The following is a 25,423-nucleotide window of genomic DNA, read 5'->3' as shown; positions in this document are numbered from 1 at the left end:
TTTTGTGAAACTTGTCTCTTTATTTAAAATAGACCTTCTACGTGTTGCAGTCTAGAGATCAGTAAGACATGAGAATGAGTACGCGTTGATTCGTATCCGAAGTAAATACAATTACACATATGTACTTGCGTGTGTGTGTATCACGAGTCACGAGTCACATGTGCAAAATTTATATTCGTCGCCCTTGATTTCTCACTGGGTCTCCGTCGAATTGGTTCCGGCCGCATCTTAGCGCGTTGCGCCTGTGGATATATGCACCTTTCGATTATCCCTCGATGTACGAAGAGTTGCCTGTGTTCAGGGAAACCGGTTATCCGTGCAGACGTGCAGCTGCTGGACCGCAGACAGTTTTGTGTCTCTCGGCAATTACCTAAAACCAGTTTGGGCATCACCTCCGCCCTTCCCCCAACCGATAGTATTTATAGGCGTACGGAATGATAATTTCTCGTTTATAACGGTATCATCGACAACGTGGCGTCGCGTACAAACGTAGTAATATGCAAATGCTTCGAAACTACGTTTCGGATGGCAGAGACTCCTCGTACGCACCGGAGACTACTGCTCGTGGCGAGCGATGCCTTCGGCGATGGAAAATACGTATTTGAAATCGAGAATATACGACTCGATGATGAGTCAATGGTGTTTTGTACGCGTGTCCGTCGACCCAGTTGGTCGACGTGCACGCGATTTCACGAAGGTTCATCCGTATGTCGCGTGTAATATCGAGCTTGGTACTCCTAAGTGCGCGTGCAAAGTCCGTGGTAGCCGGCTGTCGCGGTTTTCTCATATTGTTTGCGCGCTTTTTCGAGCGCATTGTTCGAACCGTACCGCTCGCGTTTCCTGTTGCGTGCCAGGATGGGGGACTTGACGCGCATTTAGGCGCGTGCGACTCGGCACGAGGAATTTTTTCCTTTCACGTATGCACGTACGTGATATGTGAAAGAAGAGAGAGAGAGAGAGAGAGAGAGAGAGAGAAATTGACCGATTTCACGATATTGAAGATACATAATGCTCACGCTATACCAACAAATACCAACAATCTTCCGTTGCATTGTTTAGAAACAAAGGGAGATAAGAGTGAGATTTCAAAAGAAGCTCGCAATTTAGGCGCTATTGCCTCAGCAGATCCTGTGTAATTATTCCGCCGTATTTTCATCTCGTAAGATCTGTTATTTGACGTTTAGAGACGTCCGCGTCATTATCATTATTTCTATTCGCGTCACATTATCATTTTACTTACACGGAATGGATTTTCGCGCGCGGCGGTCTTTTATACGCAATAATAGACTCCTTTGCAGACGCACCGTATCGTCCTTCGATTCATCGCAGCTTCGCACGGTCGGTGTTTCGTCCCGATCGACATCGCGGTTGAATATATCGATATGGTCCTCTGACCTGCTTTCCTCATATTACAACGATGTGGATGACTGCTCGATTGCTGCTTCGAGTAGGACGAATTTGTCGCCGCGTATAAATTACACAAGACTCATCATCATATACTCAAAAGAAGAAAGGATTTGTATATTTTCTCTTTTAATATAGTAATATTTTTAAAAATATATATTATATATATATATATATATATAGAGAGAGAGAGAGAGAGAGAGAGAGAGAGAGAGAGAGAGAGAGAGAGAGAGAGAGAGAGAGGAAGCAAACCAAATTTTTGTTTCGATTTAATATTCTTGTTTTAATTTAACATTCTTGGTTGAAGCACTGAATTTAGAATTCAGAATATATTTTGAGCAAATGTGATGTTTACGATGAAATTACGATAGATTTGCGGATAAGCTGAAATGCTTGAAATGAGCGACATTTACTCGAATGCAATATGCAGGATATCCGGGATCTTTTGGAGACGAAAAATTATGAAGATTAATCAAATTAAACTGAGAAGAAAAGTCATGTGCCATTTTGTAAAAATCGTAATAGTTATTAAATTATTAATGATTGAAAAAATGACCACATCTAAAAGTTCTTTTAATTGATAACGTAAAAACTTGCGTACTTATTTGTAAAATAGTAAAGGACTTACTTGTTCAGAATGACAATTTACAATTATATGACGGATCTTGAAACTGTCGCTATGCACAATAGCCATCGTAGATTAGATCATTCTAAACAATTGTGGATTAAACGTTCTAAACAATTATAGATTAGATTAATTAAATTAAACAATTGTAGATTAGATTATTCTAAATAAAAAGGTCCTATATCATTCTGCAAAGAGATAAGATACGCAAGTCTTCAAGTCATCAATTAAAAGATCCTCTAGATGTGGTCCTTTTCAGTCATTAATAACTACTGCGATTTTTGCAACATGATACATGACTTTTCTTCTCAGTCTGATTTGATTAATCTTCTTAATTTTTTGTTTCCAAAAGATCCCGGACATCGTGTACATCTTCCTCTACGTGGTTTTCAAAATCGGATTGCTCTTTCTGTTGAGCAAAACTTTGCTGAGAACTTTCCGAGAGAAACGATTCGCACGTATTCACATAGAGACCCCCACGTGTCAGGTGTTAATTCGAATTACTCGAAGACGGTGTTCTTATCCGCGCGAATAGTTTTTCTCACGGTCAATTTGAACAATTTCACGCCTAATGAGTAGGATCGCGAAGACATCGTAATACGGCGCAATTAGCATCTCGACGATGCACAGGTATGTGCGCTTCGACGAAGACGCAGGGATGTGTGCTAGCGCAACATATCTCCGCGCTATCGAAGTATACGCGTTTTGATTACTTCATCGCGCAACTGTTGGTCGCGGTAAATCACGGTTTAGAGCGCGGCACATAATGACAGAATACGATATATTTACGACGTTCTCGACATCCGTTTGACCGTCCATAATAGCCGTGTATTAGAAGCGCGCACATGGCCGCGGGATGCGTTCGCAAACGCTCGCGTGTGCGCGCGCGTGCTTGTTTGTAATCTCGCATACCGCGAATTGTCGCCCTTTCGCAATCTACTCAACGATTCCGGCACACCTGTTGCAGAAACAGGTGGTAATGATCGCGCTGCGAGAGCGAGTTTTTTTCCCCCGCGACGGAGGAGCTTCACGTCGAGGGCGGGGTGCGTCTGGCGGAAAAATGAGCGCTCGCGAGATGGAATAGTTCGCGCCGTGCTCAGAACAAACAGGTTAGGGCATTGTTACAGATTTTACAACAGCTCGGCAACATAATTACGTAAACATTCTGCTGCTCGTTTACATGTTCGGAATTTCGTTGAATTCACCGAACGACAAAGGGAGAGAGGGGCTTGTCTGTAGGCCAAAAAGTAGGCTATTTTCACGATTTTGTTCCGGAAACTAAACGGACGATTGATTTCAAACTTGGTTAAGAAATTATATGTATTTCACTTGTAAGAATAAATTTTTATAGTGTTATATGAATAATAATGTAGCAGATACACAAAAATAACGTATTTAGGCGCGCGCCGTTTTACGGCTCCCATGAAATCGTGAGATACGATGGACTGGAACAAAAACGCAAGATAATTAATCTGTGGACGAGCTTGCCGCTATCGTCTGAATTAGGGAAATAGAAAACGAACTACTTTTTCAATAATTTCAAGGCATTTAAGAATTATGTTTGACAAATCGCCATGAAAATCGACAGTTTTACGTTAAAAGTAAATATAAAAAAATAATATTTTTTAATTTCGCTAGTTCACACGATAGAGAGACATGTTTCGAATATGTAACTCGTACATGTCGAACGCATTCATTAGTTTGTCTCAAATCGTAGGAGCCAGTTGAAGCAAAGTCATTTCGAAAAAAAAAACACGTTTAAAGTCTCCTGTACTATTCGATCATATTTCTAGTACTCACGTAAGTTTCAGCCTAATCGGCAATTCCAGGTCCATGTGATAAATCCTCCTCGACTTCATGAAACTCGTTTTTTGCATTCTCAAGGTTCGTAGAACTGTTTCTACAGCGATTATATGACGAAACTTTGAAAGATCCAGTGAGCGTTTTGATTTTGACGTGTGCGCTGCTTCGAATAATAGGTTAGGTAACTTCCATAATTTTCTGAATTTCTCGATACGGATGTTAGAATGGATTCGTAACGATACATACATTTTAAGAAAATGTGATAAAAAAATCAAGACCCTACAGATTTCCTCTCTTAAGCCCGATCACTCGATTGAGATGATTTTATTGTATATCTGCTTTTATATCTGCTGCACAAAGTCGAGTGGAAAGCTCGAACATAATGCGACGTAAACTGCATTGGAATTAATCGAAAGTAAAGTCAGCCAAGTGGGGACACTTTGCATTTCTGATTCCGGCGTCGCGTTTTAACGCGATGGGGTGTCAAGACGATAATTAGCGATATGTGCGCGCGATCGCCACTTCGTGGGTGTTCAGCGAGGTTGGACGATTTTACGTAAGAGTGACGACGCCGTTGTGTAATTGCGATCGAACGACAGAGTAAAAAGAGAGAGGCTGCGCATCGGAAACGAACGGCATCCGAGGCGGTCGCGAGCGATGGGATGAGTTCGAGCGAGCGAGCACACGCCCATCCCGCTTAGAATATAGCCTACCGGAAATTTGCAGTTACCTTGCATACCTTGCAGGGTCGAACGCCCTGGGGACTGAACGCCGGCGATCCGTGGGGTGGTTAATTGCACGCGACTGAAACGGGATTTCCAATCCGTCGCGGAGATGATTTTCATCCGCCTGGAAAGTAGATTCGCCGCTGGAAAACGGCGTCGCGCGTAATTGTCGACGAACGCCCCTTATCTCCCGCTGCGAAAATGGAGGAATCACACACATAATCAAGGTTGCGCGCAAAGTGCACGCAACCGAAATTCCAAGACCAGAGCTCGACTCTCGCCATCGTCGGCGCGACACTCGCATAACTCTTTCGAAAATTATCTTCGAATACCGAATATTCCTCCTCCGTGCGGTCAGAGCCGTGCGCTCTGCCGCGCTTTCGGACATTCCCGCCCGCGCGCCGGCGCGCGGGTGCCGACCCGTTTGGAAAACGGTAAAACAGAATTGTCCGAACGCGCATTTATTTGCAACGCATATAATTCTCGCGCGTGTCGCCCGATGGCGCCCTCGCACTTTTGAAATATTTGAATTGAATTCAAAATTTCGAGACCCGCGAGCTGCCGATTTCATGCTGCTCGAAGGTTCCAAGGATTCCGCTTGCGGCTTGTCTCGATATCACTCGACGACAAGCTTCAGAGAATCACAGCGATGTTCTTTATCAGCGCGTTCGCCGGCGTGGCGGAGCACGGCGCGATAACGCGCCTCGCGCAGCTGACATGCGCGCTAGCCGGCGGCCATCTTGCGCGGCTTCGCTTTCGCATCGGAGTCGCGTGGCTGTTCGCCGCGGCTTCACCATCAGTACACGCTGACTGTTGAACCGCGGCTGGTTGTGTATCGTGCTTGGAGAGCGACGCACTGTCCGTCGCGGTCGAGACGCTACGCGGCCTGTCGCCGTTCCTCTGGGTTTTTGGATGACAAGGAACAACGCGATGGATTCGACGATCGTCCGCGACCAGTCGACGGCGTCGTCGACGACGTTCGCCGCTCGCCGACGTCGGGACTTTTGAACGCGCGGAAAACGCGCGTTTATTTACTCGGGGTGACAGTGATAGACGACACGTCGCTTGCTTCGCGCGTAACGCGCGATGTAAATAACACTGCGACATAATTGCATTATCCTCTCGTAAACGCCGCACGCGCGCGTTTCGCCGATCGCGCTGGAGGATGATGAGCTTTGCATCGGATTATTAAGCGAACGGTACCGCGCTACTACTGTGGTCTAGCCAGTTTTTCCACCGTTCTCCAGAGGTCCGTCCGTCAATCAACAACGCTCTCATCAACGGCGATCATCCTACGGAAGCGGCTCCTTGAAATTCTGGCGGAAAGGCATCAGAGAGTGCGGTGAAGGTAAGCGTAATTTTGTTTCTCTCTAATTGACGTACGATATACGCAGGATAATTTCGCTGCTCGAGGATACGAACTCGAGAGACTCGAACGAGCGCGCATCCTGTTCGACGAATCGTACTCTCGTTCTGGGATTTTGGTTATGTACGCATGTTTGTTATACATAAGCGCAACTTGCTTAAGGACGATTCGTCGTCCATCGTTTCCATTCGTAGCGTATTGAACGATGATGTTGCTTTCGATTCAATTACCTAAGCGTACGGCAAGCAAGAAAGCACGAGAGAGAAACGCAAGATTGCCCGTCCGTAAAATAAAGCTAATCGTCGTGATTTCGTGAACGGAGAGAGATACTCGCGGGAGTAGACGGGACGCGTTAATAAGGACACACGACCGCGTTAAGCGAGGGGCACTCGCACCTGCGCGAGCGCGCGTAAATGACAGGAATTTAAATCACGCGATCCCATCAAGATGATGAGCGACCTTGATTACGTGGTGCGACAATGACATCCTTGCAAGGCAGAAAGCGTGTCGCGCAAACGGTGCATAATCGCGGCGCGTGTTCGGCGCGGGAGGTCGCGGGCCGACTTAACCTTGCGCTCTCGTCAAGGTGTGCATTATCATTTCTGCTGCGTGCCTTCGAACGTCGGAGCTTGGCTTCGTTTGGCGGCGCAGCTGCGCAAGTAAAGAAAGTTTCAAAGTGATACCTTGCGCGAGTCTTCAGCCGACGAATCTTGCTCGGAAAATCCTGCCGACGAGCTGTCGTCGCTCGTGACGTAATTATGCCGATATGACGAAGAGACGCAGACTTAGCGATGAGCGAAAATCCGCTCAGCAATTTGACACAGATACTTTCTCTCTTTTCCCTCGACGCGTCTCACTCCGATGGAAAACATAATTCAAGCTCACGAATGATCGCGCTGGAAATTATGACTCCGGCGATATAATGCGATCTGTAATTGCCTCATTAGGCGGAAAGCGCGCAAAGAGCTCTATCGAGTTCCGCGGAGCGCGGAATAGTTTATAGTCGGTCGATTGCGCGTACAGCCGCGCTTATTTGAAAATGCCGTCGTTTTTTTCGACACAACAGCCGCACAATCGCGTCGACGAGCGGGTCGCGCGATCGCTCAGCGCCCGAGAACGCGCGAAAGAGGAGACGCGTACGGAAGCTTACGGATTATTTTCTGAAACATTAAGCGTCATCGCTTAATGTTTCGAGGTTTCGAGATCATTCTAGAAACTCCTCGGCCGTGGTGCAGAATAAAGATCCTTACACAATGCTAGGCAACAGGCAATGGAACAGGCGATAGAAATAAGGGATAAGAAATTATCGGCATTGATACACGATGACGTTATGGCGATAAAAACCTTAGTCAATCGAATTGTGTCGAATCGAATTAGCCTCGTAGTATTCATAACTGATCTAATCAAACATTAATCTAAAACATACAGTTCTAAGTTTTTCTATATTTCAGATTCATGCTGTAAATTAAATATTAGTATATTTTAAAGCTTTTGTTGTGTGTGTGTGTGTGTGTGTGTGAACAAAGTAAATCAGTAATATATAAAAAAAAGTATACATAAGGATACACTATATATGGTTTTATTAGTATAATAATATTTTCATTGACATCCTGCGTCATTAGCTATGGACGACGAAAATATGTTACTTCTCTATGCAATGCAAGTTAACCTATCATTGTACACTACAATTTACAAATTTAACCTAACAATCCGAACTCTATAATTGGGATTGGCAACAGGCAATAGGTATAGAATTTCCAACGTGACGGAAATTCTGTGTCCATTGCCTGTGCACTGCATGGTTTCTGATACGTACGGGGGGAATTCCTTCTTCCTATTCTTTATTTCTATTCCCTGTTCCTGTTGCCTGGCATTGTGCGATGGCCTTTAGCCGCGCTAACGCGACGCGATCTCGGCCGCTGATCTTGCGCTCGTGTTGCGCGTCGCGCTGGGCGCGAGCGCGAGCGCGAGCGAAATTAAACACGCGCGCGAAATTGAAAGCTCATTTCGTAAACACCGGCGAAGGCAAGTCGCAGCTATAAATATCGCACGGCCGGTATCTTCCAGTCGCGATGTCGTGCTCGCGCGAGACGGATATACGACGCTCGCTACGTCGTCCGCTTGCGCGAGCCGATTTTTCGCGCCCGCGCCGCCGGCTCCGGCTGCTTTTCAACCTATCGAGCTATTGTCAGCCAGAAAATTTCGCCAGTGCTTTGCCCACACGTCTCATTGTCTCCTCTCGAGAACAATGAGCCGTTTAGTGTGTCTCGTCGTGTACGCTTTTTATCCGTCGCTCGTACATGAGACGCCAACGAAAGCGAAGCGGGCCCGATTCTCGTAGACGCGATGACAGTTTATCGGGTCTCATGCAAATCGCGCGCTTTGTTCGATTATACCTCCGCGACTCGTTTTCGTCTCGTTGCTCTCAGACATCTCAGACGTGTCGAGGCCGAGAACACGCGCGTGTCTTTCTTTGTCGGAGCTTCCCGTAGTGCAATCGCAGCGAAAATATCAACTCTCCTCTCTTCCTCTTTCTCTCTCTCGCTCGCTCGTTCTGACGGCCTTCGCTTCTTTCATTTACGATCGAAATAAGTCGGACCTGGAATGGCGCTTTTCAGGAAAAGCACGTTTTAATTTTTGGAACGCCAGGCGACCGCCGGCCGGCGTTTCGCTTTATATCTGCTTCTACATCGAATTTCCGTGGTATTTTGTCGCATCGACGGGAAGATTAAGGTCGCTTTATTCCGCTTAGGTCGTCGTAGCGCGTAGCGGCGATATGAAGAAAAAAGCAAGCTCCACCTTCGCGCCGGAGATGAATTTTTATCGCCGGTGCTCGGCGCGCACGGTTATTCGATTTTAACGCGATTACCGCCACCTACCTACCGTTCTCCGCTTTCCCGCTCGCCCTCTCCTTCGTATCGTACTCCTGCGTATTATACGCCGTATTGAACAGATATTTTACGAGGTCGTCATAATATCTGAGCGTTTCCAACGTCGGGGAACAGACGTCTCTCGCGCGCGCGCGCGCGCGTGATGTCTTCATTAAAATCTAATTAAATCAAGCGAGCGTGGTGTGTGGTACTCTTATCGCTCTTATCGCGGCTCATTGTTTACCGTTAGGCGCTGATAAGTTCGACTTTTTGGTGATGCCTCCAATTAATCTAATATGCACAACGGAGATCATTCGAGAGAGGAAGAAAAACACCAGTTATTATATAGATATAACAGTTAGCAGAAGGCTCGAAATTACTAAATAATATCGACATTATTAATATATTGTTATTATTAAACCAGTAGACATTCGTAGATACTCGAAATGAGGCGGGAAACTCGCCGAGCGGAAAATCAAGCGCATTTTTCACGCAAGTACGCGCCGCTCAACGATTGTAGTCACTTTACGAGATAACGACCGGGCGCAATTTCGCGTCATATTCGTAGGACTATAGCGAGGCGCGTATAAATAGTCGCGCGTGTCGAAACGTTCACGCAGCATCCTTTCCGTTCTCCAGCGCGTCGTGTCGTCTGACTCACGCCGGGCATATTTTTCAAAGCGAAGAATTTGTACAGGGCGCTCCATTCTGCGGCGGTGCCGCGCGTTTGCGGAGACGTTGATGCTCCTCGGTCCTGTTGGCTCATCGCGAAACGCCCACCCACGCATCGCCCCGGGCTGTAGGTATATATATACGGGGTGTCATGAAAGTGCATTGATCGCGGAGGATGGCTCTTAGACGAGGGTGACGCCTAGGAAGCGTTGTCGGGCTTTACGGGGAATCTGAAAAATTTACTGCCTCGTTAACACGTCGACTCCAGCAAAATGTGATCCCGCAAAAATGACGTCGCTCTCGCGCGAGACAAGCGAAATTGTTGCGACGCACGGAAGTACTCGCGCAAAGAATGCGCGCGGTCTCTCATCGCGTCTCGGTTTTTCTCTTCTCTTACGGCACGATTCTCTCTCAGCGGCTAGAATTGTCAACGCGGTAAAATGTTCTTTCTCGCGCGCGCGCGCACGCCCGCGTTCACTTGATTCCACGCTCGCGTAGCGGCGGCGTCGTTGTAAAAGTCTCTGAAGCCAGGGTCTTCCTTCTTGACAATGCTGCGGTACCATTCATCGGGTCACAGCGAGATTCCCTTTGCGTTGCGGCGCACGACGGAGTTACACTCCTCTGCTTCTTAATCGTTTTCGCGACGGAAGATCCATTCATTTCTTCGTGCGCTGTTCCCACCGCGTGTGCGCGCACAGTGCGTGCGCGGTGCGTGCGCGGTGCGTTTAACGCAATGGCGGATCTACCGCGATTTCGAATTCAGTGACTCACAAGTGGCACATATTTCTGTCTCGCTCGGATGGAGATAATTGCCGTGGATATAAATATTAATAAAGATACGATAAGAGGCGAAAGTACGTCGTTGAGAGAGCACGCTTGAGTCGTCTCGCGAGAGACGTGAATTTTTCCGTAAACCTCATTGAGCAAAACAGGTCGGAATAACGGGGTCGTGTCGTTTTATGAGTCGCATGTGCGGCCGTAGACGAGTATAAGTGTCGGCGCGGTGCAGCGCTCATATTTTATACGGCACTCGATCGCGCTCTGACCTTTGTCGTCGCGTCGCCGTCGTAAAATCGCGCGAGGGAGTCGAGAGGGGGAAAAAATGATTTCGCCCGAAGGCAGCAGCTTTTAATCGTCCGTGCCGCGTGATCGGCATGCGAAATGTCAACGACGAAAATCGATGGCGTTGTACATCGGGCGGCTGACTCGTAAATAACATATTCGGCGGACCGCTGATGGCACAAAGCTGAGCGAGTACATATACATGTATATACGGGGAATATAATTATGAATGCGGCGGCACTCCGTGCGCGCGCGTGTGTGACAAAACTGACAGCGATGCGAAATAGGGTCAACCGGTCTTGCATGCCGGCGTGTAGTCCGAGCCGCATTTTGACGATCTGAATAATTCAATTGCTCGATATTGTAACGCGCCGCCTCTTGATTCATCCCTTATTTTTAGTAACTGCTTACCAATGGAAATGTCATAAATATCAGACATTTTATTCTACTGCTTGCACGCTCGTATATCCTCGTTCGTTCGCGATACTTTCGTGTGAAATCATTGTGGCTGATGTCGCTCGTCGCGTTCTTCGTAACTGCTACGAGAATGAAAAAGGAGGAAAGAGCGACTAAGTTTGATTATTTTCGTAAAAATCGTCCCCCTCGAGGAGTTTTGTAGTGGGTGAAAGTGAAAGTTTGGACGGATTTTGTGACAGAAAAATGTGGATTATCATAGGTGATTTTACTAAAAATTAAAATTAATTTAATTAAAACTGATTAAATTAAAATTAAATTAAATTACATATATATAGGGTGTTCTGAATCTTTTGGAGATGAAAAATTGTGTAGGTAGGTTAATCGGGTCAAACTGAGAAGAAAAATCATGTATTATTTTGCAAAAATTGTAGTAGTTATTAAGTTATTAATGATGAAAATGACCATATTATCAAATTGTTTACTTGATAACTTGAAAATTCGCGTACCTATTTGCAAAATAGTAAAGGACTTTTTTGTTCAAAATGACCTAATCTACAATGACGACTATTATGTCTAGCGATAGATACGAGTATATTGAACTTTGAACTCTGAATCTTGAACCTGTCGGTAGGCACAATAGCTATTATATAATTGTAGATTAAGTCATTCTGAACAAAAAGGTCCTTACCATTTTGCGAATAAGATATACAAATTTTTAAGTTATCAATTAAAAAGGCCTCTAGATGTAGTCATTTTTTATCAATAACTATTGCGATTTTTGCAAAATGGTATATGACTTTTCTTATCAGTTTGACCTGATTAATCTTCACAATTTTTCATTTCCAAAAGATCCCGGAGACCCTGTGTATATATATATATTTTTTTTTTTTCTTAAATTCAAAAAATTTTAAATTTAAAATATTTATATATATATTTTTTTGTAAGCGTTGCTATAAAATTGAATCAGTCTTTTTTCTTAAATTCAAAAAATTTTAAATTTAAAATATTTATATATATATTTTTTTGTAAGCGTTGCTATAAAATTGAATCAGTCTTTCAGAAATCCATCAGAACTTTTGCACTCACTTAATATAAAATATAAAATAAAAACTATAAAGCATGTGAAATACGAAATATTCTCTGCATAGATAGAATATAAAATACTATGTGATTATGTTTGCGGCTGCATGTGAGCACCGAGAGAAGCAATATGTCGAAGGAGAATATAACTTCGGGCGATATGATCCTGGCTATGATTTCATTAAAACTTCGTGCGTCTTCACCCAACAGAGATGGGGGTCTGGAGCTTGTAACGATTACCAAACTTGGCTCGGACGACGGCCATAAAGATCCCAATAAATGATAATACGTAATCCTTTCTTCAAGCATACGCACGAATATTACCTAAAAACAATTCGAAATTTATGCTCGTCGTTCTCCAATATTTCGTCACTCTGTGTGTCTCTCTCTCTCTCTCTTTCTTTCTTATCACCTGGCGCTGCAGCCAAGCCATCGCGAGAGTACGCGTCTGCCGTAGTTCCGTTTATAGACCGTGGGCAGCCTTGCTATAAAGTTGAGTTTTTGCGCATAAAGTCGACTCCGTGTTAATTATTTTTAGCAAGACCCACCAGATCTTCTCTTGGAATAGCGCGGATTCGAGGCCCGTTATCGTCGTGGCAGATCGTGACAGAAGTTGTGCTCAAGGTTCGCGGCATATTTCCAAACTCTCATTATCCGGTCCGGCCGCAGCCGCCAGTAATTTCTCGCAGCCTTTCAGGCACCCGCACTTGATAAAACATTTCCCCGCGACGCGCGCGCGGACCCGATCGATGTTTGGCTTAGCTGGCGTGAAAATAAAGGTCGCGTTGATTTATGCGGAGGGTGGGTGTTTCATAAATTGCGCACGACATGTTTGCCGAAGCATCGCCCGGTACCGCCGGCTCTTCCTTTTACTTCGCAGCGATCTTGATTTTTCCATTGCAGCTTCCACGAGGAAGAAAAGCATCCTTGAGCTTTACAGTCCGAGCGGTTCTTTTTTAGCTGATTCTTGCAGTCTTTGAGTCACAATTTTTTTCATACATGTCGAAGGACAAATTAAACAAAAAATACGAGACCCTCATTATACGCCATTATGGCGGCTTCGCAGCCGTCGTAAAGGTTGATAACGCATGTTACTTCGCCAGAATCGTCCCCGGGGGCGATTTTTTTCGTCGTTTTAGCACCGCGTCGCGCTGCAAACGCTTCCCCCGAGTGCTCCGCCGGTCCTAGCGACATAATATAAACAACACGCCGCGCTCTTCGTCTTACGCCGGAAGGTCGATAATTAAGACCGCGCACGTCCGAACAAAGCCGCGGGTGTTCGCCGGGCCCCCGCCGCCGAACTCGCCGTCGATCGCAATCGATACACAGTCGCGACGCTTTTTCCTCCGGCGGGCGTGAATGGACTTTCTATCCGTGCGTTACACCCGTGCGGTCGCTTCATTCACACGTCCTGGCGAACGTCGCCTTCGATTCGCATTCATCCGTTCCACAGCTACCGCAAACAGCGCGCGGCCCGTCTATTGCTTTTCCCATGTCCCGCTGTGCCCTCCGTCCCCTTCCCACTCATCTTCGCCGCCAGTCCCCTTTTACCCCCGCTGCGACTTGTTTATACATATGCATGCACCTGCCTCGGTGGATCGACCTCGATGCAACCTATTGCAAATTATTATTGCGCGCCGAGACGCGCTTCAAGTGAGCCGAGCTGCGTCGTCGTCGTCGTCGTCGTCGTGGTGATCCTCGCGCCTGTACAACGGAGAGCCTCGCTAAAAATATTTTATTGCGGTTACAGGACCGCGACGGCTATTACCGTCGCGCGCTACATTTTTCAATCGCCCGCGACACGTATTTATAGAGCGGCGCGATCGCGCGGACTGACGCGAGCATCGTCGAGACCGAATAGAGTTGCGAAATTTGGGACGCAAGGACGAGCGCGTATAATTCAGCTTCTTTTGAGCGACGTTCTTCCGCGCGAGACCGGATTTCGCTCTCGCAGAGATTCCCCTCCGTGCGCTCTCAGGAGCCATTCGGAAGAACTAATAGGAGTTGCACCTCGGCACGCGGCACGCAAAACTGGCGCACAAAGCGGCGCGGAGAAAGTCAGGTATCGCGAGACTTTCTTTGTTTCAGTTATACCACGTTAATAAGAGCGCGATGCAGCGTCCATCAATAATATTGTTTAACTAAACCCGAGTAGAAAAATTAATAGGGCTCCGATAAGAGCCTGATTTTCCCCTAATATTAATCGAGCCCTGGTAGGGATAGAAAGACAAGGGCTCTACAAGATGTGGAACGGATCCTTATAAGGCAATATTATGACAATATTAATTGGGTCTTATAAGGAAATATTTTTATTGTTGCTTGAGTAAAAATATTCGTCCTTCTCATTTCAAGAAATTTTAGTAACTGTAATTTGTTTATTTCTTTATAATCTTGTTAGTATACAACAAGAATTTTTTATTTTAAAAATATAGCATATTTTGCAATAAAATATAACATTCTTTACATATAAAAATCCTGCTGCTATTTTCATTAAAATTCGTTGCATTTCAAAACGAAGGCAATACTAGAAAAATCCTTGAAAGAGACTAATGAATATGGCAACTGATAAAACTAATAAAATTTGTTTTTAATTATAATTATAATTTTTTAGTTTTTAATTTTAATTATAATAAAAAATCTTTAAAAGAACCAGGTAGAGCGTACCTACTAAAACAATAATAAACTATGACAATTTTATTACACGCTTCAGATCTTATTAATTTTCTATAACAAAACTTGATTTTGTATACCTAAAGCATCCTTTTAAAAGAATCTCCTAAAGCCCATATCAATTTTCCATGTTAAAGCGTTATTTCGCAAAATCTGAGGCATTCCTAAAAAATCCTTCTAAGGTCCTTATCACTTTTTCTTATCGAAGCCTTATTTATTAAATTTAAGGCATATTTAATAAATCCTTCTAAGGCTTTCATCAGTTCTCTCTCTTATGAAAGCTTTGTTCCGTAAAATTTAAGGTATTCCTAAAAGATCCATCTCAAGGCCTGATGTGGTAATAATGCAGGCATCCCTTTTTAAGGCATCCTATTTTCGGGGCCTTATGCTTCATGAGGATGGCCCTAAATAATTTTTTGCTCAGGAACACGCTAGAAAATGATAAACGCGCGCGATGCATGACTTTCGAAGTAAGCGCGAATAAGTCACGAGCGACGTTTATTTTTGCTACTCGTTTATGAGGGACAACGTAAGAACTCTTGACTCGATTTTCACGCAATTATTCGTCTCTCTTGCGCTCGAGCGAAATTTCAAGCTGATTTAGTTGATTCGAGCTTCGCTGCGTCTCTCTCTGCGGTGGTTGTGGATTCGGCGTGTACCGACGTGCATCGCGAAATGCTTCTCTTTTTTCTCATCGTAATGGAATTGGAAGAGGCAAACCTCATAAAATTCAAACGTTCGGGAAACGTACGTTTTTGGAATGAGGAACTTAGCTCGCTTGTCGAAGCGGAAGCCCCTGTCCGAGCGTTCTGCTTCAGCGATTTCCTGCTTCTCCCTGCGATCTTCCTTTTTCCCGCAGCGACGACACGTTGAATCTATTTCCTATCGTATTTTACGAGAATTATTCATCCGTAGCGAGAGAAAAGCGGTACACATTGCGTTTACACCATTTTTCTCTCGCGATAATTCGTCCATTCGCAAGAACTCCTCAATACCTCGATTCGACGATTTTCTCAAACGCTTGATTGGAAAATGGAGAAACTGCACAAGTCTCTCGTTAACTTCTAACAATCTATATCGTCATTCGGGGTAACGTCGTGAGTTTAGGGGATGCGACTGGAGCCGGACGTTCCTTTCGAGACGCGCTAGTTATAAATTAACACGCGAAGCACCGCGAGACGTCTCGGACTTTTACCGGTAATTTCATCTTATCTTCTCCAATGCGCAGTTCGATCTTCGCGAGTGGCGTTGGCAAACCTCCTCGTTTGGACGCTGCCGAGGCAAGGAATACGAAACGAGTCGCGAGAGGAATTCCTAATCGCCAAGGGACAGTCGAGCTACAACTCGATGCTTGTAAACTCGGTTTTATCCTCTCGATTTGATAAAACTCCGGCTCCTCGTTAGAAAGGATGCGCCGCGTCACAGCTGAATAGGTTTGAGGAAATGTCCCTCTTACTCGAATGTAATTTTAATTCAACCAAGTGCGCGTTGAGAATACGCGGAGAATGTCGGATATGTTGAGTGTCGCTGCGGTTTCTCAACTTTCTTTTTCAACTGGATTTTTCAGCAACTTTTTTAACAAATTTCTTCATCGTCGTCGATTTGTATCGACGTCGATTTAATTTGTGGATTTTACATAACAATGTGGACACACATGAAAAATATAACACGCCGTGTACACAACTCGAAAACGTCGAACTTCTGATTAGAACAATACGTATTATAATTCACAGAGTATGAGAAACGAAACAAAATACATATCGCCTGATCTGCATGAATATACAGCGCGCCCATAAGTACAATGCTGCTTTAACTCTGGCTCTCTCGGAGCAGAGGCTTAAAGGGAAACTAATTTGCATACAGAGAGCTCAGTGAATTCGAAAATTTGTGTGCAGACTCTGCTCGTCGCCGGTCGTCCCTTTCTTCCCTTCCCGCGGGAGCGGATGTGTTTGCTTATTGCACGCGTGAATTTTAACTTCTTCTGGAGGATAATAAATTATTCAAAAGTGCGACATATAAGTGACGGATATTACCGAGACTGCGATGAAATATATGTAGACGGTGCTTCAATAGAAACGTGGAAGCGCTTTTCACATATTTTCGTCGTGTCCGTTCGAGTGTATTTGCGACCTTTCACATCGTGACGGGAACTTCGCGTGGTTGACAATGTAGCATTACCTGAAATCGGAAATTCATTAGTGTTTGATCAGTGAGAAATACGCGTATTGTCAGGTGACTCGTTTATATCAAGAGCGTGATTTAGTTTTGCAGGTTTTGCAAGAGATGGCATTAATGTCAATCGAAGACATTCCAATCACAGCTATTGTTTCTTAATGCTTTGATATTAAATCATGATATTTAGTCATTTCTTAACCACCTACCATTATTAACAATAGACGCAATAAAAATCGTGTCAATACCATCTTAAAAATGGAGCTTCCTAAAGAGCACTTTCGACATGCGTTGCTTTTTTGAATCGGAAGAAAACGGCGGCTGAAGGTCATAGAATTCTGATAGAAATTTGTAGTGATGTTGCTCCATCAATTAAGACACGTGAATATTCGTTTAGACGATTCAAAAGTGGTGATTTCAATATTAACGACAAAGATCGCTCGGGACAGACGAAAAAGCTTGAAAATATGCAGATTTGCAAGTATTATCGGACGAAAAGTCAGCACAATCCACTTCAGAACATGCCAGAGCATTAAATGTTGATCGTACAACAGTTACTAAACGTTTACGTGACATGGGAAAGATTTACAAGGAAGGAAAATGGGTCCCACATCAATTGTTGGAAAATGCCATTGCGAACCGGATGAACATTTGCATTTCGTCAGACAAAAAATGAAAAGTTTTTTATATCGAATTATTGAGGATGAAAAATGGATCTATTTCGGTAATTCCAAACGAAAAAAAATTATGGATTGATCCAGGCCAACCAGCAATATCCACTTCGAGGTGCAATATTTATAGTTCAAAGGTATCACTGTGTGTATTTGGTGGGATCCACAAGGTGTTGCGTACTATGAACTGTTAAATCCGAATGAAAAATTATCACCGCTGATCGTTATTGACAACAATTATACAAATTGAAGCGAGGATTGGACCAAAAAGGATCATCAATTGCGAGTAAACGGCGCAAAGTGATCCTTCTTCACGACATGTTTCATGTTGCATTATCAGTGAAGCAAACGCTATTAGAGCTCGAATGGCAAGTTTTACCGCACCCCGCGTATTCTCCATCCTTATCATTCTTGTTCGCACCGACCGGAACTATGATTATCATCATAGTTCCGATCGATGCAACATGCTCTACAGCAGAGTTTCCCAACTTTTTTTGTATTTCGTACTCCTAAAAATTTATTAATAAACCTTCGTACATCCTACAAACAAAAAATGATTCGTATGTTTTATGATAAAAATTAGTTGTTAAGGTTTTAAGGTGAGATGTTAATTTCTAATAATTTATTATTACATAATATTGTTTTATAGAAATTAACTATCATTTTAATATTATAAAATTATTATCCATGGTTTGCATAGTGATACGTAATGAATATATATGTACAGATATGTACGTACGATAAAAAATATGTAATTTTAATAACATTCTTTTTAATTCGTTGATAAAAATGCCGGATTATTCCAAAATTCATCTCATTATTATTAATTACAATCACTTTTCCTCGCACCCCCTTGGTTGGAAATCCCTGCTCTAGAGGATATATACTTTCAAAACTTGGAACCAGCGCGAAAATTTATTGATAATTGGATCAACGTCAAAGAAGAATCTTTTTATCGTCGCGGAATCCATTTCTTGTCAGAAAGATGGGAAAAGATTGTAGAAAATGAAGGGAAATATTTTGATTAAGGCATTCATTCATTATCTAGTTTAAGTGAATCAGTTAAGTGAATCAGTTTTTGAGAAAGAAAAACTTGAAAGCTAAATCACGCTCCTAATAAATATGTCTCAAATTTCGGCCCATTTTCTCGCGTTACCGACCTCGAGCGCTCGACGGAACTTCTCCGACATTACGAAACACGTTATCGGCAGGACTGTGGGATACATTTTAACCATCGTATAAACCACCTCTATCGCCAAGTCGCTGCAGCAGAATGACGTTATTAGAGTGAGAGATCGCGCGACCCGATACGGCATCATGAAGAAAACGAATCCAACGGTGATGCTGACTGCAAGCAGTTCGTTATTTCCAAGTTCGCATATGTGCTCGTGTCGAAGCGAACATGTCGCCATGTACTCGCGTTAATGAAAGACAGGCATGCTCGCTCACCTAGCAGGAGGAAACGCTCGATATCCTTGCTCGACCATGTTCCGTCTATCGATCTCATGGTTATCAGGTCATACAGAATAAAGCTGTCGAGCATAACGAAAATAAAACACGGGAACATTAGGAACATAACGGTGGAGGACACGCAGATGTCGTACATGACCTCTTTCTCGTAGTGTTTGTATAAGTGCAGCTCGGTGCATGTCAGGACAACGCTCATTATCCAGATGAACAGAATGCCCTTCACGGCCGTGGAGATTTTCAGGAGCGGTGCGCGCAGACGTGAGCTTTGATGACAGATCACCACGTACGCCTCGATGTGAAGCTGAACTGTCGTCAGCACGGACGTGCCGAAGGTCACCAAAAATATATAGTCGAGATTTATCCTGAGGTGCATATCGAAGATCCAGCGTAGCGCTTGCTTAAACGGCTCGATCAGAATCATCAGGTTCGAGCACACCAGGCTCATTATGTAGCAATTGGCGGTGGTGCGCATGGAAGAATTCAGCAGGATAACGAGACCGAGCAGGACATTCAAGTTGCAGCCAAGCAGCAGAAGCACGAGGTCCATGATATCGCGCGTGGGCTTGGGGATGATCGGTATGATGGTGTTCATCTTCGTAGGGTTGAGATACGTGTCGTTCAACTGCAATTTTTTATGCAATAACTTCACCTCCGCGTATCTGTGAAAGTCTTCCAGGTCGTATTCATTCATCAGCATCGTGCTACAAAGCGCTGCTGTGGAAGATCTACGTTGAACTTTTTTCTCGCTGTAATCTACGGATTCGAGACTCTTAGCAATCGGCAGAGCGAACACCTCGACCAATTCCACCCGCTGGCTCCTCGGTCTTTGTGCCGCCGTTAAACTGTACTCCACTTGTCCAATCTAATCGGCCTTACGCATGTTAGCTGAATTATGTTCCTGTACTTCTAGAGAGGCACGAGAGAGAAGTGCTCGCCGACAGACAGACAGACAGACAGACAGACAGATTCCGGCGGCACATGTTGCTCGACGCTCTACACGCTTATTACTGAGTGTCATCAGCAGCTTGTAGCTGTTTGCAGGATCGCCGTCTGTTTTACCCTCATCTCTGTGGGAGTGTGACGCCTTAAAACAATATAGGTGGGGCCGACGAGCAACAATATAATACAAGTTGCCGACACGCGACCGTTTCATTTGCTAAAGTGGATCTCTAACGAGATATGCAAGGCTCGCCATCGGGAATTACATTTACCTCGACGAAGAAACTAGGAGAATTCGCGCGCATTCGATGGTATCATTGAGAAAGAAGAAAAGCCGTAACCGGCGGATCGTGTTGCGCGTCGCTATAGTTGGCTTTCGCGAGAAAGATTTATCAGGAGCCAATTCCGTCGCGAGTCCGCGAGCGAGCGCGACATTTCTCAAGTTTGCCGTGTCTTAATAACATGCTGCCGCGGCGTTCGTCTGTACATTTGCATAATAAGATAAATGCGTCGAGCATGTCGAACGTCTCTCGCCGAGGAATCCCCGGGGGTTGCAGTTTCTTCTTCACGAGGAGGAAACCTCTGTCCTTGAGGACCCCGAAGGCTCCCGCTTTCCGACCGCGAATAAGCGGCGAGTGCGGCGCGAACGGAGGTGAAATAAAAGGTGACGATGCTGGGATAAATCGCGCTGCTTACGGCTCGTTCATTCGCAAAAGAGAAGAGACGGGAGAGCTGCGGCGGCTGACAGAGTGCGTATCGCCACACGAGTGAAATGAAAGAGAGAGAGAGAGAGAGAGAGAGAGAGAGAGAGACCCTTGCACGCGACTGTACAATACAGAATTTGCAGGACGCTCCTGGCAAGCGGCCACGGGCGCAATATCAGTTAGCCTTTGCCGCTGATAGATTTATCGTCGAGTTTATAAATTCAACCCCTTTGGCGCACGGGGTGTTGTATTTCTTTGAAAATGGAGCGCGACTATCTGGCGTATTGTGCAGCCCGGAGACGCTCACAATGGCCACGTTATCAGCCGAAGGAATCGGCGAATGCCGACGTCGACTGTCTCTCGTTGCGGGGGAAGACGCGGTACAAATTAAAAATTGCGCGCGCGCGGGTTATAGAGACGGGTTAACAATGGCAAAATATTTATCGCGCTGGTACACCGCGCTCGCGTCGGCAATTCGATTGCCGATGGGTCGGATATATTTCAGCGGGTGATTAAAATGTCGAGCGGGTCTCTCTCACTCTCTCTCTCTCTCTCTCTCTCTCTCTCTCTCTCTCTCTCTCTCTCTCTCTCTCTCTCTCGCTCGCTCGCACTCGCATTTCGTGCCCGCTTGCGTATTTACTTGTGACCGCGATTTATTTATTCGCTCATGGGCCATTTTATTGTCGTACGTGGCGGCCGCGGACGGATCGAAAAGCCCTCGGGATCGGCCGCTGTGGAGCGGCCCGCAGCTGCGGTCGGAGCCGCTCTCTTCGCGGCGAAGGACCCCGCGAGCCAGTTCGACTACGTGTTTTCATCCTTGGACCAGGTGCGAGCGAGAGTGCGTGGTTGATTTTTGTGGGTTCCTTCCTTCGCCTGCACTCACCTCGCTTGTTCTTCGTCCGCTTCGGGATCGGGTTAGTGATGGAGGGCGATCTCGGGGCCGAATAAGTGCAGTGGCAGGGCCTAAGGGCCCAGGGGCCGCAACCGGTTCGCCCCGCTTGGGCATCATTACAACGTAACTTAAACGACCCTGAGGTGCCTTCGAGCTCCGCGATGATCAGTGAGCTGTATTATCATCGCGGGATAAGCTAGCATTCCAGCGTGGCCTCGAAGGTGTAAAGTAAAGCAAAGTTGTCGCGCGCTCCAAACGCGAACACGAGCAGTCTCGACTAAAAGAGGTCACATTGTGATGACATTTTTCGGCGCAACGTCCACGCTGGAATCTTCACGACTGCTCACGACAGACAGCCGACGTTAATTGTTTGCTTTTTGCAGTGGGGAGTTTTTGCAATATCATTTCTCAGATACGGCAAACGTAATAAATCGTGAATGCTATTGGCCGCGTACATCGCGACGTTATTTCTGAGCGAATAACGGTCACGATTTACGTTTACCGTAAATCTGAGAGACAGTATTGCAAAAACTGCCCATTGTATTTTGTACTACCGCTTCATTTACCGCCGAGGTCCTCTAAGTGGCTTCTATTGATTGACAATAGTCCCACCGGGGGTGAATATGTAGCAGCTTAATTTTACATTTGGGCGCGCGTGCGCGCAGAGGAAGAGCTTCGAATGCGTCAAGCGTGGCCGACCTGTCGACTCGTACGAAAGTTTATCTTGGAACTGGTTGGATATTTATTTAAACATGGCACGCGCGCCTACCGCGGGTCTTCTGTCACACCTGCTCAACCTGCTTCACACCGTTGTTGAGTCGAGGATTGTTGACCGTTGGCCGCAGCCAAATATGCCGTGCGCGACAATGTTTCCCTTCCGTGTTTATCAGGCATCCATCATGATGATCACTTGTCGCAATGTGCCATTACATTGCGTTTCTTCGCATTCGTGAGTTATTTACGTGCTGCCGCGTGAATTAAGTCGCCATCGTTCGCGTGCCCACGCGGTTTATGTATGAAAATCTGTCCAAGGGCTAATGAGAGCGTATTCTCTAATGCCCGGCTTCTTCACACCTCGCAACAACTGTCTTCCAGATAAAGATATCCGTCAGATAACTAAAAATTCGTTTTCTTCACTGAAACCTCTGGTTACATATCTAAGAGATAGCTATTCTTCATACTACTAACTTTTGACACGTAAAATGCACTAGAAATTTACTATAAATCATCATATTCTACCAGCGACATATTCTTTTCCGGGCTAGTTCTACGACCGACATATTCTTCTGAAGTGAGGTTATGTGAAAATAAATATTCTTGAGCCTGTTTTTATTATAAAAAGTGTTATTATGAAAATTGTTCGGTTTATTTCTTACTGTATAGGGTTTTCTTTCTATAAATTCCTCCTCCTCCTCACCATCATCAGATTCAAAAATATTAATATTCATGAGTAACAAATCCATGTTGTGTTTTCATAAAAACAGCAACAGCAACGGCAGATTACGTATTATTAGGTAATTTTTAGGTTATGTCGGGGCACTGAAATCAATATCTGCCAGATATCCGTTACTTCAGGTAACGGATGAGTTTATCTGCCGGATACAAATTTTATAAAGGTGAAGAAATCCAATTCTGGGAGATATCTCATGGATAAAGTTACCGATAATTTATTTAGAGGTGAAGAAATTGGAAGATAAGTCGAGGTGGCTCGCGAAGACGCCATTGCCGGCACGCGGAAGAGGACGGCTCGCGTCTCGCGGGGATATCGTAAAAGGGGCATTTATTAAAAGTCCGTAACGTTTCACCGCAGCCTCGTGCTTCGAGCCGAGCGCTCTGCTCCTGTTGCTCTTCGTGTCAATAGACTCGTATTTTATGCATGACCAGTCGGGCAAGTTTTTCCTGAATACCGCAAGCGTGATGCGCGCACGGCTTGGTAACATTCGATACTTTGTACGCAGGTGCACCCTTGAAAACGGAAAAAGAAAACGTGTGCGGCTTTATGCTGCGGATTGGCCGCTTCGGTTGCAGTAGAAAACGCAGCAGCTCGGGGAGTTTCGCCGAGAACGAAAGTTTCGCAGGTCGCACTTTTATCGCGATGCAGCATAAAGCGTCTCGCGTATCTGTGACTTTTTGCTCGCCCTGTTTTCCCGATTAGAACACGTGGAGCGCGCAGTAATTTTATACGCGACGATTCGCGGCGATCTTCTGTAATGATATTATTCGTGTCACGCGAGCGTGTCATGGAATAGCGTACGAGCCGATGTGTTAACGATCGCATGTCCTGATCGGCAACCGCGAATCGAGCACAAAAGTAGCCTTCTGAGAAATTCGGCTGCGGGTTACGTCGGACCAGACTTTTACTTTTTTCTTTTGTTTTGAAAAAAAAAAAATCAGGCGCGCTAACAAAAGCACCACCTGTGAATCGCCGAGCAAATTACAGTAATCTGCACTTTCGGGCCTAAGATGGTCGCTCGGAAGCACTCGGAAGAAGGGACCTGCGCCGAGAGTCCTTTTGCTCGCGGGGAGCCGAATTGTGCCGTGATTGGACCGGGCTTGGCCGGTTACCGTTTAATTGGCTGTCGAGAAGTTGGCCGCGTGCGATGAAAGCGCGCGTCTTCGGCGATTTTCGACGGAGCAACAAAGCTCCAATATTGGATCGGCTGCACGCGCATGCGCGACGAAATCTGACCGAACCCAGTAACGTATGCGTGAACAAATGAGTCTAATTTTTGGCGATGTGCGGACGGCGGGTAGGTTAAACGCAGGTAAATACATGAAGATACCGCATTAAGTATACAGGGTGTCCCAGAACTGCCGGATTTCTTCTTGGGGGATAAAAGGGGATAAAGTTTGTTGAACCGAAAGTTTCTCTACCACTTTTGGATCAGAACATTAATTTATGAGTTATTAACTAATAAATCTGACCAATCAGATTATACGGTGGGCGGGTACACAGTGGAGTAGGATTCAAATTTTAATTTCAATCTATCAAACTGAAAATTTTCAAATTCAGAGAAGGGGAGCGAGAAAGGATAGGCGCGGTGTGGAAGCAGAGGGGGGCAAGAAGAAGAAGGGTGAGAGAGGACGGCATGAGTGTAAGATCTACACAATGCGTGGAAAACTATTTTTCATTTTCTGTATCTCAAAAGATCTTACACTAATGCCACCCTCCTCTCTCCCCTCCTCTTCCCCCTCCCCTCCCGCTCTGCGCCCATTCTTCTCTTTCTTCCTCTCTAGATTTGAAAATTTTCAGTTTGATGAATTAAAATTAAAACTTAAATCCTACTCCACAGTATGCCCACCCGCCGAATAATTCGATTGGTCAGATTCATTAGTTAATAACTTATAAATTAACGTTCTGATCCAAAAGTGGTAGAGGAACTTTCGATTCCAAATTACAGCCCCTTTCACCCCCTGAGAGGAAATCCGGCAGTTCTGGGACACCCTATACTCAATTATGTATACTCAATTAAGTATATTTATCTCATCGCCTGTCCGCCGGCCGCATACTGTCATAACTAAACACACATGTTCATGTTATGAGTTATGACATGGTCATACGTTACTGGATTCTGTCGCGCATGCGCGTGCAGTCGGTCCAATATCGCAACTTTGCAGTGCGATCGCGCTCGTGCGCGCTTTGAATCGCCGCGCAGCGAGATTTCGCTCGATAAAGCCTTCGCACGGCGGCTTAATCGCAAAGCTGGACGCCGAATTCGCGGCTTGATAGATGCGCCGCATTTTACAGTTTATTGACCAGCGCGCGCGTCATTGACGTGGAAAATTTCGATGGGGCCCGCTCGTACAAGTAGAAAATCCCCGACTCGGCCGCGGTGAAAAATGACCGGCGAAATCCAGCTGGGATCACCGTGTCAATCACG

At 45.3% G+C, this 25,423-nt stretch overlaps 2 protein-coding genes across 2 annotated transcripts in view; one reads left to right on the top strand and one right to left on the bottom strand.

The window, feature by feature from the left end:
• The first annotated feature begins 5,377 nt into the window (after window positions 1-5,377).
• Window positions 5,378-25,423, top strand: part of ec (ubiquitin specific peptidase echinus) — a 90,902-nt gene continuing 70,856 nt past the window's right edge. Inside the window, exon 1 of the mRNA XM_011155463.3 lies at window positions 5,378-5,905. The gene's annotated coding sequence lies outside the window, so the exon portion shown is untranslated. The remainder of the gene's footprint in view (window positions 5,906-25,423) is intronic.
• Window positions 16,145-19,868, bottom strand: LOC109504663 (uncharacterized). Its single transcript, XM_019845371.2, has 3 exons — window positions 18,987-19,868; window positions 18,698-18,885; window positions 16,145-16,872 (listed from the first exon to the last, which is right to left on the bottom strand). The coding sequence occupies exons 1-3, from the start codon at window positions 19,702-19,704 to the stop codon at window positions 16,828-16,830; spliced, it is 951 nt and encodes a 316-aa protein (XP_019700930.1). The 5' UTR covers window positions 19,705-19,868; the 3' UTR covers window positions 16,145-16,827.

Source organism: Harpegnathos saltator, unplaced genomic scaffold, assembly GCF_003227715.2.
Source record: "Harpegnathos saltator strain DR-91 unplaced genomic scaffold, Hsal_v8.6 scaffold16, whole genome shotgun sequence".
NCBI lineage: Eukaryota > Metazoa > Arthropoda > Insecta > Hymenoptera > Formicidae > Harpegnathos > Harpegnathos saltator.
This window is presented reverse-complemented; position numbering and strand designations above follow the sequence as displayed.

Bases quoted from the DNA above. Each gene is read 5' to 3' on its own strand.
- LOC109504663 (XM_019845371.2), bottom strand. From the start codon at position 19,704: ATGCTGATGAATGAATACGACCTGGAAGACTTTCACAGATACGCGGAG. The intron at 18,886-18,986 runs GTGAGCGAGCAT...AACTGCTTGCAG, and splicing joins CGAGCGTTTCCTCCTGCTAG to TCAGCATCACCGTTGGATTC. The intron at 16,873-18,697 runs GTCGGTAACGCG...TTCCGATTTCAG, and splicing joins AGTTCCGTCGAGCGCTCGAG to GTAATGCTACATTGTCAACC.